Source organism: Calonectris borealis, chromosome Z (assembly GCF_964195595.1).
Source record: "Calonectris borealis chromosome Z, bCalBor7.hap1.2, whole genome shotgun sequence".
Taxonomy (NCBI): Eukaryota; Metazoa; Chordata; class Aves; order Procellariiformes; family Procellariidae; genus Calonectris; species Calonectris borealis.
In genome coordinates this window covers 76978609-76995003 of record NC_134352.1, presented here as the reverse complement: position 1 = coordinate 76995003, position 16395 = coordinate 76978609, and the positions used below count along the sequence as shown (strand labels likewise).

At 46.2% G+C, this 16395-nt stretch overlaps 1 protein-coding gene across 1 annotated transcript in view; it reads left to right on the top strand.

Moving 5' to 3' along the window:
- The window catches only part of DNAI1 (dynein axonemal intermediate chain 1), a 145807-nt gene that overhangs the window by 93477 nt on the left and 35935 nt on the right, over positions 1 to 16395 (top strand). The window contains exons 16-18 of the mRNA XM_075136250.1: positions 16 to 95; positions 6654 to 6802; positions 7690 to 7789. Coding sequence (XP_074992351.1) covers positions 16 to 95; positions 6654 to 6802; positions 7690 to 7789 — 329 coding nt within the window. The remainder of the gene's footprint in view (positions 1 to 15; positions 96 to 6653; positions 6803 to 7689; positions 7790 to 16395) is intronic.

Below are 16395 nucleotides of genomic sequence, written 5' to 3'. Positions count from 1 at the left end.
TTCTTCTGTTAACAGGCTGCGGGACATCGTTTGATTTTCACAAAAAGATAGACTATTTGTTTCTTGTTGGTACTGAAGAGGGAAAGATCTATAAGGTAAGAATGTTTTTTTTGTCTCTTGTTTTACATCCCCTGACCCGTGCTTGTCTTTCAGGTTCGTCATCTTAACTCTTTGCTCAGGCAGTAATGAAGTACTTCAGAGCCTGGTCCTGCCCTCGGATGTCTGTGGTGAGCCTGAGACCAGCACAGAGGGTCACAGGGAGTTCTCTGCACAGACCCAATTAAGACCTTATGTTGCAGAAATGTTTTTCATGCAAACTGCATCCCAGAATGCTTTGCAGATTGCAGCTGTGCAAGTGAGGCGCTAACTATGATCAGAGCAGAAGTTAAAAGGCATTGATCCTCTGTCCTCATGGCTATAGGGAAATGGCAGGAAAAATCTCATCTCTTTTCCTTTTTAGACCTGTTATCCTGTGAGCAGTGAGGCTAATTAAGCCTTGTTTCCTATGAATTGGTGTCTCGCAACTCTTCCCTTCCACAATTACATCCCAGATCCTTTCCCCAGTCCCACTTTCTCTTTGCCCTCCTATTTCCAGTTCCTCACTAACTCCTTCCTCCCTCTGATCATCCCCATGCTGTCCTCCAGCTCAGTGATCACACCTCCGTGTTATAATCCTTGATTCCTGCATACAGTGCGCGATACCTCCCCTCCAGTGCCCTCCTGCAGCCTGACGTCCTGGTGCCCAGTGCCAGCTGGGAGCTCTCGGCCAGCCAGCTCCAGCTGTGTGGTGAGGGCAGCAGCCATGCTTGCCCTTCCCGGGGTGCAGGGACTGCCCAGATGTTTGCACTCTACGGCCATCCCTTTTTATAGAATGTGTAAGAGCCTTAATATTGCCAACTCCCATGTGCAGCCAGCTTTGGCTGAAATTGCCAGTGAGGTCAAGAGTTGTTTGGGAGGAGAGACAAGCAGTCAGCAGGACACTGATGCTGTGTTTTCTGAAGAAGTCAAGGTAAAATAGGAAGTTCTGAGGTCTGCTGTATTTAGCCTTATATAAAGTCAGTAGCTGCTTACTCATATAACTTTTGTTTGCACAGCATTCCTCTGAGCTGGCTTTGGGGCTTTGTTAATATTGTAGCCACAGCCCTTCAGTGTGGGGGGTGGACCATTAGCAGGAGGCTGACATGCAGAGCAGATCCATCCAGCCACCCACATGGGATGCTGTAAGCTCCTTCCCCATGTCCTGCCTGCAAAAGGGAAACAAAACAGAGAAAAAGAACACAACAGAAATCATATTCTGAAATCAATATCAATCATTTAGGCAAGACAGACTTAACAAATATGCATCCCTTTCCAGAGGGATGACGCTAATTGAAATCTCTCCCTCTGCCAAGGCAGAATCTAGGGAGGATTTCGGAGTAGCGCTCCCTTGCATTGGACAAGACAGGTGCAGAAGGGAGGTGGGAGAAGTGGGGGGGCTGGGCTGTTGGGCGATGGGCAGTGAGGTAGGTGCAATGGCTTTTTGTTGGCGCTTTCAGGATACAAAACGTCTGTTCAGTCATGGGCATATGTTCTGAGTTGGCTGGTCACCCACGGGAGTTGGTACCCTGGGTATTGTACTCCAAATTGTTTGGGTACTGTTGTGTCTAGTCCTGATCAAAAGGCAGTAAGGAACCACATGTTTTAACGTCCTCTATGCTTAGGTGAGTGATGGTTGTCAATGAGTATGACAGTGGATGTCAGTGTTAGGTGGGGGCCATCAGTTACCCTTCAGGAGACTGGTGTCCTGGCTGAGTTACACGACAAAGGAAATCCTTCGTGGAGGAGGACTGAATAGGAACAGAATTTGGCAGCATTTGCACTGACAAAGCTGTAGGTGTTCCTGCCTTGGATGATCTACAGTGAACCTAGAACTAGGATGGGGTTTTAATATAAGGAATGATCTCAGCCATGAAGCCACGCAGATATTTTAACCAGTTGGGTGGGCAAATGCAAAGAGATACTGTTACACAGGATCTTCTTTTTTATTGCTGCTAAGGCTGATGTCAGTGTTACTGGTAAGCAATAAAATAGTCCTGCATTGGTGAGCCTTAGCAAAAAGTGGGACGACTCTCCCATTGTGCAACACTGCCCTATAAAACTCAGGTGTTCCTATGGGCAGGAAGAGACAATCTTCCATCAGATTGTATGGGCTAACACAGGGAAGAGAAATCTTGTGTCTAGCACAAGCAGGCCTCCACAGTATCCACAAAAACAGTGGAGAAGAGTGCTCGCACCCTTAGCATCTCCCGAGAGTTTTCTACAAGCAGGTTCAAAAGTTTTGGGATCAACTGCAGCTCCACACATTTCTCAAGGACTACCACGCACCTTCATCACAGCCTTTATTGAAACACTGCACGTTTGAACCCATTACTGGAGCTACATGGGGACTGCCTCCCAGAGCCCTGCTCCACTCGGAAGCTGAGGACAGTGACAGCCCTGCAGCTGTTCCAGCAGCTCTCAGGTCCTGTGGCTGCACTGAGCAGGAGTGAGCTGCTGTGCTGCACTTGCCCTTGCCGCTGCACATCGAGTGAGAGGCACAGACTCCTTACATGCTGTATGAGTCAGGGATCAAACATGGGCTGCTCTCCACATGGGCCAAATCTTAGATTATTTATTAAATAAGTTGAAAAGTGACTTTCATAGAGGCATTTTTTTCAGAGACCAGGCATGCCCACAGATAGCATGATAATATGTTAATTCTTTAGCTGCAGAACAATTACGGAGAATTTTTAAAAATGGCTTAGTTAATAGTGTTTCTGAAGCCAAGAAATCATTATCTTAATTACACACAGACCTATCTATTGCCCTTTTACATAGAGGACAAACTGTTTCTGCATTAATATGATTCTGTAATGCCAAACTGCCTCTTTGCATATCTTATTTGCTGTTTAGGAATTGTTCAGCTTTGGTATCAAAAAGTATGGTCTCTGAGATTCATATTGAAACATTATTGTGGCTTCAACTCTTCAGTCAGAATTACTTCTTAATAAACAGGGCTTCAACAGAAAAATTGTGATGAGATTTGAACATATTCATGTAAGAGAGGGGTTTTTTCAGTCTTAGGCAGTTTGCTTGAGAGTAACAAATGAATATAATAAAACTCAGTGCAAGACTGTATAGAAGGAAAAGGTGATTCTGATTTTAAACAGAATTAATTTCACTCATACTGATTCTCTCATACTAAGCACCAGGACATTTGTATCTGTGTGGTCAGGACAGGATTTCTTGTAGTTATACAGATGACAAAGAATGCTGGCTGTTGAGTCCTTTTCATATCTCTTGGGTTTTCGTTAAATGATGATGACAAACTGGGTTTTGGACAGGCTCCGACTTCCAGTGACCCTTTAGTAATGGAGAGATCGTTTGCCTCAATGTCTAGTCTTGCTTTGTCTTAGGCAAAGTTGTTTTCCTTGTCTGGATATTTTATGGCTTGAGGTCTGTTCTTCATCTTCTCGCCACCTTATCTTTGGGCCTTCTATTTGTTCTGTCCGGTTATCTTGTCACTTGACTGACTGCATTTGCCATCAGTTAACACAGGTTCTTTCTTTTACTATTTCCTGTTGTTTCTCGGGATGCATTCACTCTGTTTCCATTCATAAGCCTTTCTACAAATCTTAGCATTTCTGTTACAGATCTCTACAAGAAGGCACTGAGCACAAACCAAGGAGACCCTCTGGTGTTGGTGGTAACAGCTGTCCACAACAACACGGGACTCATTTGTGTCAGTGGTTTCTGAAGAGCAGCTGAGTGTCCTGATCTGCCTGGGAGTGCCAGGTTGGGCAGTACTCTTTCTGTTGCCAGACACAAACCTCCTTTGAAAAAGATTATTTTCTGGATTTGTATGTTGCCTAGAGTCTCAATGTTTCTGTTAGTGAACTAAAGAAACCCTCTACTTTATAAGGACAGTAAATAACCATCCATTCACCATGGATGTGGAGGAGTTTTGTCAGGCTAACATCTAGCATAAACTAAGTGCTGTTAACGAAGATTATTCGTAAGTTTTGTGTCCTTGGAGTTCTCCTTTCCTCCCAGTATTCCTCCTCTATGTTTTGTAGCCCTGTCACCTGTCACCTTCGTATCGGTTTCCTGTATTGCCATAAACACATTCTTGCTTTCCTGTCTCATCATAAAAATACTATTTACTATTCACACACATCTGTCACCATTTAAATAGGAGAAAAACACTCTTAGCAAATTGGAACAGTGCTCTAGAAGATCAGACAGACCACACAAATGCCTGCTCCCTGAATCTACTCATCTCCTTCAAAGCTGTCTTGTCAGAAGTTAGGCATCACATTTTCCAGTGGTTTTGTTTTCATCCTGACATGTGTCTAATAACTGTAGGTTTTTAAAGTGAATAGTAGGGGAAGACTTTGCCAGCAGTTCTAGTTAGCTCAGAAACTCTTTTATTCGTTAAAGTTATACTTCTTTCTGAGCTTTTTCTCAAGTTTGTGGTGTTTCTTCGAAATGTGTCTTGGGAAGAACATGGCCCTGTCTTGCATATCAGAGATGATACCAAAGGTTGGGGTGAACATGGTGTGAGGCTGGCAGGCACTGCCATAGCACAGTGTATGGCTTTAGGCTAAAGCAGGTGCACAGGGTTCATTTCTCACAAGGGACACAGCCGGGCATCTGCCCTACAGAACACTTTTCGCTGATGATTTCGTAGGAAAACCGCAGGTCCCTTTCCTGTCAGGGTCTGGGCCTCAACTCTGGGCCAGACTTGCAGGCTGCAAAGCCAATGCTGTGGATCAGCACATCCCAGAGCATAATGGGCCTCCCGTACCACTGCCCGGAGACCTGCACTGGTCAAGGGCTCAGCCCCAACAAGGCTTTAAAAACAGAGCACAGAGCATTACACTTTTGTTGGATGCAGACAAATCTGGTTAGGATCTCACTCTTCAAACCCCTCAGGTATTAGGGACCTTCAATCCACATATTTGGAAGGACAGACGGATAAAGCAGCTTCTTGTGTTAATTACTCATGACCCATTCTGTCTGTTCCTGGCAAAGTGACTTTCAAAACAAGCCAAGTACCAATTTTCCTGGTGGCTGCACATTAAGAATTACGAAGTAAAGTTATGAAACGTGCCATTAAAGGAGATTTAAGTCCCATAATGACACATAGGGACAGTAACTCAGAGATAGAGTATGCACCAAACTATTAGCAAGCTATAGACAATGTCAATAAATCTCAGTGGGACATGAGCCACTTTCTTGTTTCCGTATCCTACCACAGCAAGCCTCCCAGGGATGCAGGCACTGCTGCTGTGTGAATAGTTTAGTACCCTCAATTCAATACCTGCACCAGCGCACAAGGGCATCAGAAGAAAACAAGTCTGAGTACAGACAGTGTCATGTGTAATAAACAGTTAAGCCTTATGATTAGTTAGAGCTTTGGTTTGCAAGAATTAAAGTCATGTAGCACTTCAGCAATCCTGCTGCTCGAGCAGATGATGTGTTGTTGCATTCATTAGGGAGTAATGAAAGGTGCTGAAAAGTCCTTGTAGTGACAGTACTGAGGCAGACTGACAAAAAATCCTGAAACCAACCCCAACCTACTGTGTGGATACAGCTTGTGTGTGAAACACAACCAAGAAGACATTACTTGTGAGATGAGGTCCTTGCTGCTAACAAAGGAAGCCTCCAGTCCCCTCGGAGAGGAGGAGGTTTGGGGAGGATAACCTCATTTTTCTGTGTACACAGAACTGACAGGATATGGATTGAGTCCCGTATTCTGCTCATGCAGACAAGCAGATTGTAATTTCTCCCCCCAATTCATGAGCTCATACACAAAGTGACTTTTCCAAGGCTCCCAAATGTTTTCCAGCTCTTGCACACATCCTACATTTTGCCATTCAGTAGCACCCCCAGCTGTGATGCTGCTGGCCTGACCCTCACATGCACGTGCAGGATTTGCCCAGTTTCATAGGCTGCTGTTGGCTGGGGTACAGGGTGGGCCACCTGCCCGTCAGGGACATGCCTGAGTGCTGGCCAACCTCTTGTGGTTCTCACACCCCTCTGGGAAGTCACGAGTGGCACAAGAGAAGAAGCTGCAGAGCCATGTGATGGGGCAGGATCTCAGAGCAGGCTGTTACAGAGTGATGGCAGGGAAGGGACTTTTGGCATGTTCCCAAAATCCTTAGAGCCAAAGGGTCTGATAGGTCATTCTTCTGGTGAGAACACCGTTACTGGAGGTTTTAATTGCGACACTTGAAATGCACACAGTGCTGTGTGCTCCTGAGCAACACAAGAGCCATTTTCCAAGAGCCTTTTACAGAGGCATGGCAGAAGCCCCAGCTGGCAGGAAGGCGATGGAGCTCCTGCAGTGAAGAATGGGCTCTGGAGCCTGGCTCTGGCTGTAAATCCAACAGACGACTTGAATTCCTACCTCTGTGTATTGCAAAGGGGAGCTCGGTGTTGCCTGCAAGTGGGGTGAAACAGCATGTGCTGAATTATTTAGTTTCTGTAACACCTCTGGGTACCAGCCTCCTCTTCCCAGCCAGCAGAAGAGCCTGGGAGGCCATACAAGTATTCAGAGGCATCTTTCTGCAGGAATATGAGCTCCAGAAGAAGGTCTAGCTTTGATTACTGACTAGTTCTTTCCATTGCAGTGTTCAAAATGCTATTCAAGCCAGTTTCTGGATGTGTTTGAAGCCCATCACATGGCCGTAGACTCAGTCATCTGGAATCCCTACCACTTGAAAGTCTTCATTTCCTGCAGCTCTGACTGGACAGTCAAGATCTGGGATCACACCATCAAGTAGGTCCTGCTGGGTCTGGCATGGGCGGGGAGGTCCAGCCTGACATGCCAGCTGCACATGTCGGCTCTGCTCATACCTCAGTCTCAGTTTCCCTCTTAGGTGTTGATATTGCTAATTGCTCTCTTATCTTTGTTTTTGGGGCTTATGACTCAGATTTGTACTCCCTAAGTATGAGGTATAAGATTTAGCATTGGCTGCCCCAGGAACTTGCCAAGCAGTGCAGCTCAGCACAGAGCCCGACTGCTTCACTTTGGACCTGGCTTTCTTCAGGCAGGACCTACTGTGGCAGGGTTATTCTTCTGGAGCAATGCTTTAGAGAAATGTCAGGGGCTGGCTTATGGCCTCAAGGGCCAGACACCTCCTAAGAGCCAGAAAGGCGAAGAAAAATTGGAACATTTAAAAAGACATAATGAAGTTCAGGGTTAGTGGTTGAGGAATGTCTGGTTTCAATCAGGAAATTGATTTTGTTGTAAATCAGTCAGAGTCAAATATTTCCTGTTGCCAATACTGCTCTAATATTCAATGTTGTTGTCAGAAGTCCAGAGAGGGAAAATCACTTTTTCCCATATGATTATTAACCAGAGAGACTCCATCTTGCTCTGTGCTTTGGGGGGAAGCTTTCAAAGTGCTTTCAGAAAGAAACATGCTACCTTTCTTCTCATCGCAGCAGGACCAATCCTGAACCATTTGGGTTGATGCTCAGCTTTGCTTTGCCTTTGGCTCAGACCCTCGCTGGTATCTGACATAGAGAAATACCCCATCTCCTACTTCTGTAGCTGGCCTTAAACAACACAGGCTGCAGCATCAAAGTGTTTATAGCTCAATGTTTCACTTCCAGAGCGGCATGTGTTTAAATGAGTTCTTCTCCCTGGGTCTTTTTTTACAGGACTCCGATGTTCATTTATGACCTGAATTCTGCTGTAGGGGATGTTGCATGGTCCCCTTACTCCTCCACGGTCTTTGCTGCAGTCACCACTGATGGCAAGGTGAGAGGCTGGGAGCAACACTGCTCTGATTTGAGCTGAGAGAAAGTCAAGGGAGATTAGGGTTGAGCATGGGGATGGATCAGCCAGTCCTGGCCAACCATGTTGGGGAGCTGCAGATCCCCCACCAGCAGGAACCCACCACAGTGACGGGCTGAGTTGGCTGCAGCTTGCCTGAGCTGCTTGCCTCAGGATGGCAGGGTCATTTTGGTAGCTCAAGGCTGTAAAACTATTAATTTCTTTTTGCTCAGTCTGATTACAGAGGACACAGAAGTCATAAAGCAGGGTTCAGGGAACAGGCTGCTTTTTCCTATGCTTTCCTGCCCTTGGCATGCATATCCCTAGCCATGAATTGCTCACTCCTTCTCAACACTGTTCCTGCTGCATTAAGGTAGGTGTTGCAAATGCATGCAAGTCCCTGCTTGTTCTCATTGACCACATCAGTGCAGGTGATGCAGCTTGCACATGCCAGGAGAACACAACTTGACTCCTTCTATGTGAAATCAGCTTATTAACCAGTGCTTCTCTGGGGATGGAGAGATGACGCTCCAGATCAGAGCACCCCTAGTACGAGCTGACATCAGGGCATTGGTTCTGAACCTCCAAGGTATAGAGAAGCAATAGAATAAAGTGGTTATATATTTATATTGATATTAAAAAATCAATTATAGTAATATGACCAGGGTCAGCCAATAGAACTTTGTTCCAATTAAATGAAATCAACATTTTCCCCCTGTGTGAGGCTGTCTCAAAGGGTAATGATTTGGTAATGAAGAACTTAGACCAGTCCTAATACTGAGATGATGGCAGTTATATTTTTGCCTCTAGCCATCCATCCTGGTAGCTCAGGTGGCTAATTTGGGCCTGGCAAGTAGCCAGGGCACGTAGCTATCCATCAACACTGGTTTTGTACTATAAGACCACATTGCTTTGTCACCATAGGCTGTATGTTTTGCTGGTATAAATGGGGAAGTCTGTGCAGTTTGGCCAAATTACCCTAGCAAAAAGATGGCCTTTATATATCTCTATCATTGAATTGATGCCTTGGCAACTTTATTGCAGTTTAACCTTTATGTTATAGCAAAAAATTCATTTCACTGATACACTGGCTCAGGCTGTGAATTTGTCTCTCCCAAGCTAAGCAATAGAAATCTCTTCTCTGGGACACCTGGTCTCTCTGGGAAGCTCAGGATGCCACAGCCTACAGAAAGCAGTGTTGATGCTTTTTCCTCGTAGGCAGGGTTAAGGTTGGGCCCTTTGTTCATGGATCTGTCTGTCCCCGTTCTCCCATATACCAAATGAAGGGCCTGCGTGAACAAAATGAATGCATTCAGTATTACTCATTCTCTAACTTGTTTTCCACAAGTGAAGTTGTGTGCGCCCTCAAACCTGGTAAGGGTCCTACTGACGTTCACAACTTCAATTGAGGGATGGGGTGAGCAGTGCAGAGAACTGTGGGTACCCCAGCTGCGTCCTGGCACCTAACTGTGGGGAAGAGGATACCGCAGTGATACATCCTGGGCAACATGAGCAGATGGAGGGTAAACATTGGGCATACTTGGATTTCTTATTCATGTGGTGAAGTTTCTGCAGTGATAGCTCATCTCTAGGGAGGCTTCATGCTACTCACTTGGGGCAGGTTCTTTGTCAGAGCTTTACCTGCTGTAGAGAAGCTCCTATGGACTTGGCAAAAGTTTGTGCAATGGATCTTTCCATCCCACCCCTAGCTTGTCCAGGCCACTGCTGCAGTGACTGTAGTTGTGTTGTTGCAGAGTCACATTAGCTGCAGCACCCATGGGCCTGGAGTACGTATGAGGCTATGGATAAGACAGAAGACTGTCTGACTTGGCAGCACTGCACCCAGTGTATCTCGCCTTGGCTATCCTACCTTGGATCTAATTCAGTAATCCTAATTAGCTGCTAATCTATTAGGATCTAATTCTGCTTTATGGCTTTAATTCCAAACTCTGAGAAAAGTGGCCATCAGCCAGCAGCAGCCTAGAATTGGGCTGCCTAGCAGGAAAGGTCCAGGCAAGAGCTGCCTTCCCATTGCAGTAGGCTGGCCAGGACTGATGCTGATATAGAAATCCTGGGCCTCTGTGTTAGCCACTACCCATGTTGGTTGCAGCAGGGTGTGTCTGAGACATGGTTTAGTTTCTATTTTGAACAGAACCTTCTAGATCTGCAGTGGAAATGGAATAAATAGTTGTTTACAGCCTTTTCGTTCCTGGACATATTCTGCTTTGTAGCAGAGCGCACTTCTTGGGAATAACTCAGCGCCTTGCAAAGGGCAGTCTCCATTAATGCTGGGAAAAAATCTACATTAACAGGATACAGAAAACTACAGGACGTGCAGCCAGAAAATAAAACGTTAAAGGCCTCCTGTTCATAAACAACTTCTAGCTTTGCATCTGCACATAATTATGCCTGCAAAACTTGAAGGTTGCCTGGAGGTCATTTTAAAATCAGGCCCTTAATTGCAGTCTTAAAGGCATACCTGGCATATTTTGAAAAACACATTTCCTTATTCAAACTGATGCCATGTATCCAAACTGTGTGAATCAGCCCCCTAACTCCTAAGACTGACTTGGAAATTGGGGCATTTTAGAATCTAAAAATCTCTCAATCCCCATGAATCCAGGAGGTGGGGATTTAAGAAAAGCTGTAAATATCCAGGATATTATGATAAAATGTGTGTGTTGACAGCTGGGCATCTGCTTCGGACAGCACCACCTCTTCAGCAGCACCGGAGTGTGCATGTTCTGCTGCTGGTGCAGTGGATACTAACTGCTACTATTGCTCTTTATCATGTTCTGGGTAATTTCCTTAGTCTACTACTCTGCCTGATAGCCATTTTATTTCAGAATGAGCATAAACGATTTGCAATGAAAATTGAAATAAAATAAAATGATCACTGAGACGTGCGCATCCGTGCCAACACCGCCTGGAAAAAAACTCCCAATTCTATAACTAGGTGCCTAAATAAGTGGTCTGATTTTAAAAGGACCGGACAGCCAGCTGCTTTTATGGAAGCAAGTCTCTGCTTGATGCACTCAGAGTGGTTGCTATAGAGCATTCAGCTTTGGTTTCAATCAGTGTGCTAAGTCTGCTGCAGTTGTGCTCTGTGATTGCATTTCAGATGACACTTACTTTCCTTGAAGACTCCACAGTGGTTCCTAAAGCAGACAGGTGGCGAGATCTGTTATTTCTAAGCATGAGTCCTGCAGCTCCGTTGGCTGGCAGCAGCTCTGTGGTCCCTCCAGGCCATCTTCTACAGGGACCTGGGTGCAGATACTGATGTGATTAGCACTAAAATAAAAAGAGGTTAGAGAACACCTAGTTTAGTTTAGGTTGTAAATGGTAAAAGCCTGACATGAAGAAGAAGGCTAGGGATGAGAGACCTGCTTTGGAAATAAAAAAAATGTGGAGGTGGATTTGGATGCCTGGACTCCTACATTTAGGGGGCAGGAAATCTGGGGATGTTGGTCAGTTTACTGTAAGGACAGAGGGCAGAGAAATGGAGAGCGGTGAAATTCAATCCCTGCAGCATTCAGCAGGATTTGTCTTCGGGAGTTTGCTTTAAGCCCATCTCAAACTTACACTTAAAGCAGAAAAAAAAAATGCAACATGCAAAAGCAGGAATTAGACCTGAAATTTCCTTCTTGGACTTCTTTTCCTTATTTAAGGAAAATAAGTAAATGATGTTGGCAGGTTGTGCTGCACAGCGGCAATGCCACAAACCTTCACGTCTGGCTCACTCTGGGCATGCAGGTGCTTTCTTGTGCTGAATTCATGCATGAATTTTTACCCCTGTTAAAAAAGCAAAAGACACCTCCATCCTAAGTGTCCCTAGATGGCTGGATCCCAGGCTGTGGGCCACAGCTGTCCCATGCAATGGCTGTAATGGCATGGTCAAGCTGGGCATGTTCAGCCTGGAGAAGGAACCCAGCAGCAGCCTGCCAGTACCTTCAAAAAGTTCATCAAGAAGTTAGAGCCAAGCTCTTCACAGCAGCGCATGAAGGGACAATAAGACACAACAGCTGAAATGAGTTTAAATGAGAGGTTTGGACTGGATATAAGGAAAAACTTTCTCTGTGAAGGCAGTCAAGTAACGGAACACCTTCCCAGAGAGGTTATGCCATCTCTGTCCTTGGAGGTTTTCAAGACCAGATTGGGTAGAGCGCTGAGAAACCGCATCTGACCTTAGAGCTGACCCTGCTTTGGGCAGGAGGTTGGAGTAGAGACTTCTGGGGTCTCCTCCAACCTGAATTACCTTCTAACCCTGTGTCGCTATGAAATGTCCTTGTGTGAGATGGAGGAGCCCAGGGGTTTTACAACAGGCTTGGGAGCATGCACTAAGTACAAGTCCACGTGCTCTCATGTTTTTGTGGTCTGTGTCCTTCATGACTAATGCAGCAAGAGCAAGGTGATGTTACAGCCATCTTTAGTAAATATTGATAGCTTCAAGATAAATGACATCCAAGTGTGCACTCTGCAGAGAAAGCCACTCAGATATATGCTCCAGGGCTTTTCCCCATTACTGAAGCTGTTGACCTTTCAAGATGTGAAATACTTGAAACAACCCAAACCATTAGGAATTTAGCTAATGCTTTGTTCTGCTCAGGAAGTGAGTGTGCCCTTTCCTGCTTGTATAAACATATTTTACTGAACAACTGTTTTGTATGAGAAGTCTTGAAGACCAGGTTTCTGTTGTATTTCACTTACAGAATAAGATGCTGAAGAAATGCCTGTTGTCTTGATACCCATTCTTTCCCAGCTAGGAGAGAAACTCCTGTTTAGCGCTGGCAGGTGTGTGTTCATAGAGAAATTTGCAGAGACTTGCTGCCCATTTAGCATTGACCAGCAGTGAATGCCAATCTCTGTCTTTAAAAGCATGAATGACTTTGCAGGTAAGAGACTTGCTAAACCTTCCAGGTTTGCAAATATTTTTGCAAAAAAAATGGGTATTTTGGACCTAATCGTGCCTCTACTTGTAGGGCATGAATCAGGGGTGCCGGCAGACTTCTCAGCATCAGTCGATGCTTTTGCCCAGGGGAGTCAGGACTGTGAACCCCTCACAGCTACAAATGTCCCTGTTGCATCCGAATCCTTCCTCCTACCCTTCTGCAGTAGCCCATGGGGTTTGTCCATGCCTTATGGGGCCGCTGCTAGCTCTGCAGGGCTGGGACAATCTCCTGGCCTTTTGCACCATGGCCGGGGTAATTGCTGGGGTGTGAAAACACTAAATGAGTGCAGGTCCTTTGCCGTCCTCCAGAAGACCTTTGAGTAGGCTGAAGTGGGCAAGGGCTTTCTTGAAATGGCTTTGAAATTGCATTCACAGCATAAGTGGTTGTTTTCCAGTAAAACTGTTCATTTTCTTCTGCCACAAATCCTAAAAGGCTCTTATTCCCTGCTGAATCTGTGAGACTGATGTGGACTGCTGGGCAGACTTATGTCTACTTTAAAACAAGGGCTTGTGGCATGTCAAAGCTCAATGAGTTAGATGGGCAGAGTCCCCGGAATTAATGCTGCCTCTACTTTGTGCCAGTCAGGCTGTCCTCCCTTCTCCTCCCCCAGCCACAAAGCTCCCTGTGCACTGGCATGTCTCTCCCCGGCAGCTGTTTTTAGGGAATAAAGCTGGCCTGGAAGACTTTGGGTTGTACCTGCAGGGTCTGAGCCCTCACCTCTATCCTGCTGCAGCTCCCATCCTATCGTAGGGTGCTCTGGCGTGCTCCAAGCCTCAAGATGTGCATCAGGCACCTCGGGACACTACTGCTCACTCACATCCCTTAGCTACTGAGTTGCAGGTGAAGAGACTTTGTCAGGACAGTAGTTGATTTCAGTGCAAAGTCAAGCTGAAAAATTTAACCCCCTTTTGTCAGTGGCTTTGCAGGAATTGTTTCTTACACAGATGCTCACAGGCCAGTTTTTCATTACTAGAGCTATTGCTCTTTCAGGTTATGAAATACAGCATTTTGACGAAACCCACCTGCTGAGATTAACTAGTTCAGTCAACCACACAGTAACCAAGTTTGCCTTTTTCTGCTTGCATGGACATGTGAGTGAAAAAATGACTTGGGCAGCACCTCCAAGGATTTCGTTGATTCACCTGTTAGGCTTTGCATAAAAACCTACTGGGGGCACAGAGCCCATCAGGAGTATCTGCGAGAGTTTAGAAAGTTGCTCCTAGGTGCCTCTCTGCTCTTCATTGTTGGCCGCGGCTAAGAACGGCCCCTCACTTAGGTTTCAATTTGCAAGTGGGGACAATTGGCATTAGGGACACTGAGAGCCTCCAGCTGTCTGCCCCATTCTGCTGTACAGAGACAGCAGCTCCTGAACCTTGATGTTTATTGCTTGGCATTTTATAATGACCTGAAATCTGTGCTGGTTCATTTTAAATGCCAGTCTCCAAACTGTGACAGTTCGATATCTGCCTTAGGAACAGCTTTGCTGCCTGCCGACTGCTTCTCCCGATCAGACTCAATGCTGCCCTTGCTTTTGTGACTGCCTGCCTTCACCCGTGCCCCATGCCCCAGCCTCCAGCGCTGACTCTCCACGGCGGGGCATAGCCCGGACCCTGCCAACGTGTGAAGAGAGAGAGCTTGGTCTTAGTCTATGACATCAGGGGCTGGGCTGTGGGTCACAGTAGAGAGAGCGCAGGGGCACTGGCACAGCTGGGATGTATTCACGTAGCACAGCCTTGGGAGGTTTGCCCCAGGGCACATAAGGGACTGGTTGAAACAGTCTCCCTGTTCCTCACCAGGTATTTGGGATGGGATGGCAGAGTAGGGAAGTGTCAGAGGACTGGAGGAAAGACTCTTTGCCCAGTATTCAGGAGCATGACAGTGCAGGAGAGATTAGGCAGCCTAAATATGCTATCCAGAAAGATCCTGGGACAAATCATTGAATGGTCTATTTGTAAGCACTGGCAGATCTAGGAACAGCCAGTCTAGGAAGGCTTTACTAAGGCCATATCACATAAAACTGATTTAATGTTTTTGATCTAAACTGTTCTTGAGAGTAATAGGCCTGGTAGATCAGAGGAAGGAGATGTAATACACACTTACAGGTTGACTTTGGGAACGCTGTTGGCACAAGCCCATAAGCAAACTACAAGGCAGGTGAGAAGATGGATGTGGCACGATGGAAGTCATGCTCAGCAGAGCGTACAGTGCAACTAGGGATGCTTCAGGCACTGGGGCTGGAGCTGAAACCCTGCAGTAATTGTGGGGGGACTAAGCGGACAGGACTCACAAGTGCTTTGATGCCAGTACTGAAATTGTAAATGAGCTCGACAACCTCAGCAGCAATTTGCAATCAGTGAGATGAAATTCAATAAAGACACAAACCAAATGTGCAATATGAAATGAGCACTAATCGGGGAAGCAGCAGGACTGTAAAGGAGGCTGGGGCTGCGGATTGCCTGTGCTGCCATGCTCTTGCTAAGACTGTGTTGCTGAGTCAGACCCTGGGAGATGCAGGGGAGAGTCACCCCCTGAGCACAACCGGGGCTCAGGCTGGACTTTGTATGCTGGTCGCTAAGGAAGGGTCATCTCTGCTGTTGCAGAAGGGATTGCAGCACAAGGCAGAGGTACCGGCTGCTATCATCAGCCTAGCTATTGCATGAGTTCAGCACAGATTAGTTTCTCTGTTTGACTTTCACCTTTCAGAAGTGGTTTGGAAAGTAGCATTAAATTTAGTACAAAAGTGAAAAGCAGAAGGAGGCTTTGTGATTCATTCCAAAGCATGCTATTAATGTTAAAGAGGAAAAAAAAAGAGTCATGGGCAACCTCAGAGAATCACATTAGACCAAACGGAAGTGCAACCAGCTCAGGGGTAGGATGTATCAGCTATTTAGCACCAGATAACAGCATTCAGAAGTGTGCAGGACCGAGACATGAAGGAGATTATCCTCATCACTGAGACTCTCAGAGCAGAGCCAGGCTGGCAAAGTGGTGACTGACAAAGAAGTTAGCTCGGATAAACAAGCACTTTCTTGTAAAACAATGTAACAGAGTTTCCAGAAGAGGTCAAATGGTCCTCAGCCTGTCTGAATGAATAGCAGCTCTTCTATGTGCTGAGGCTTTGATTTCTTACTGACTTGTGGGAGCGGAGTCACATCAGCTGAGTCTGATGCTGTTTTCCTACCATGTCAAATTGGGAGCGACCCAGTTCTTACTGAATGAGGAAAAGCTGAGAGATGCAGCCCTACAGTGAAGCAGCTCCTACAGTTAAGCCAGGTGACACAGAGGCTCTCTTCCCCACTGTGTCACGCACTCTGGAGCAGCAGGCTGGGATGCTGCAGGGCAGAGGGATGTGCTTAGCCCGCCCTCTCCTCTCTCTGGTGCTGGTATTGGGGCAGCCGGGACCAGCATTCCTGTGTCGCCATTGCAGAAGCAGGGAGGCAATGAATGTTTTCTGAGTTGGGTCTCCTTTCCTCCTGCCAAACCCCTGACTGCCCCGGGTGTCAGAGGGACCAAGGACTGTCTTACAACCGTTATCTGTAACTCGAAAATATCCTCCTAGAGAAAATTAACTGTATTGGAGGCTGTTCTGGCTGCAATGGGAATATGGAAATCATGCAAAGTAAGGCCTCTACTGCATGGCAG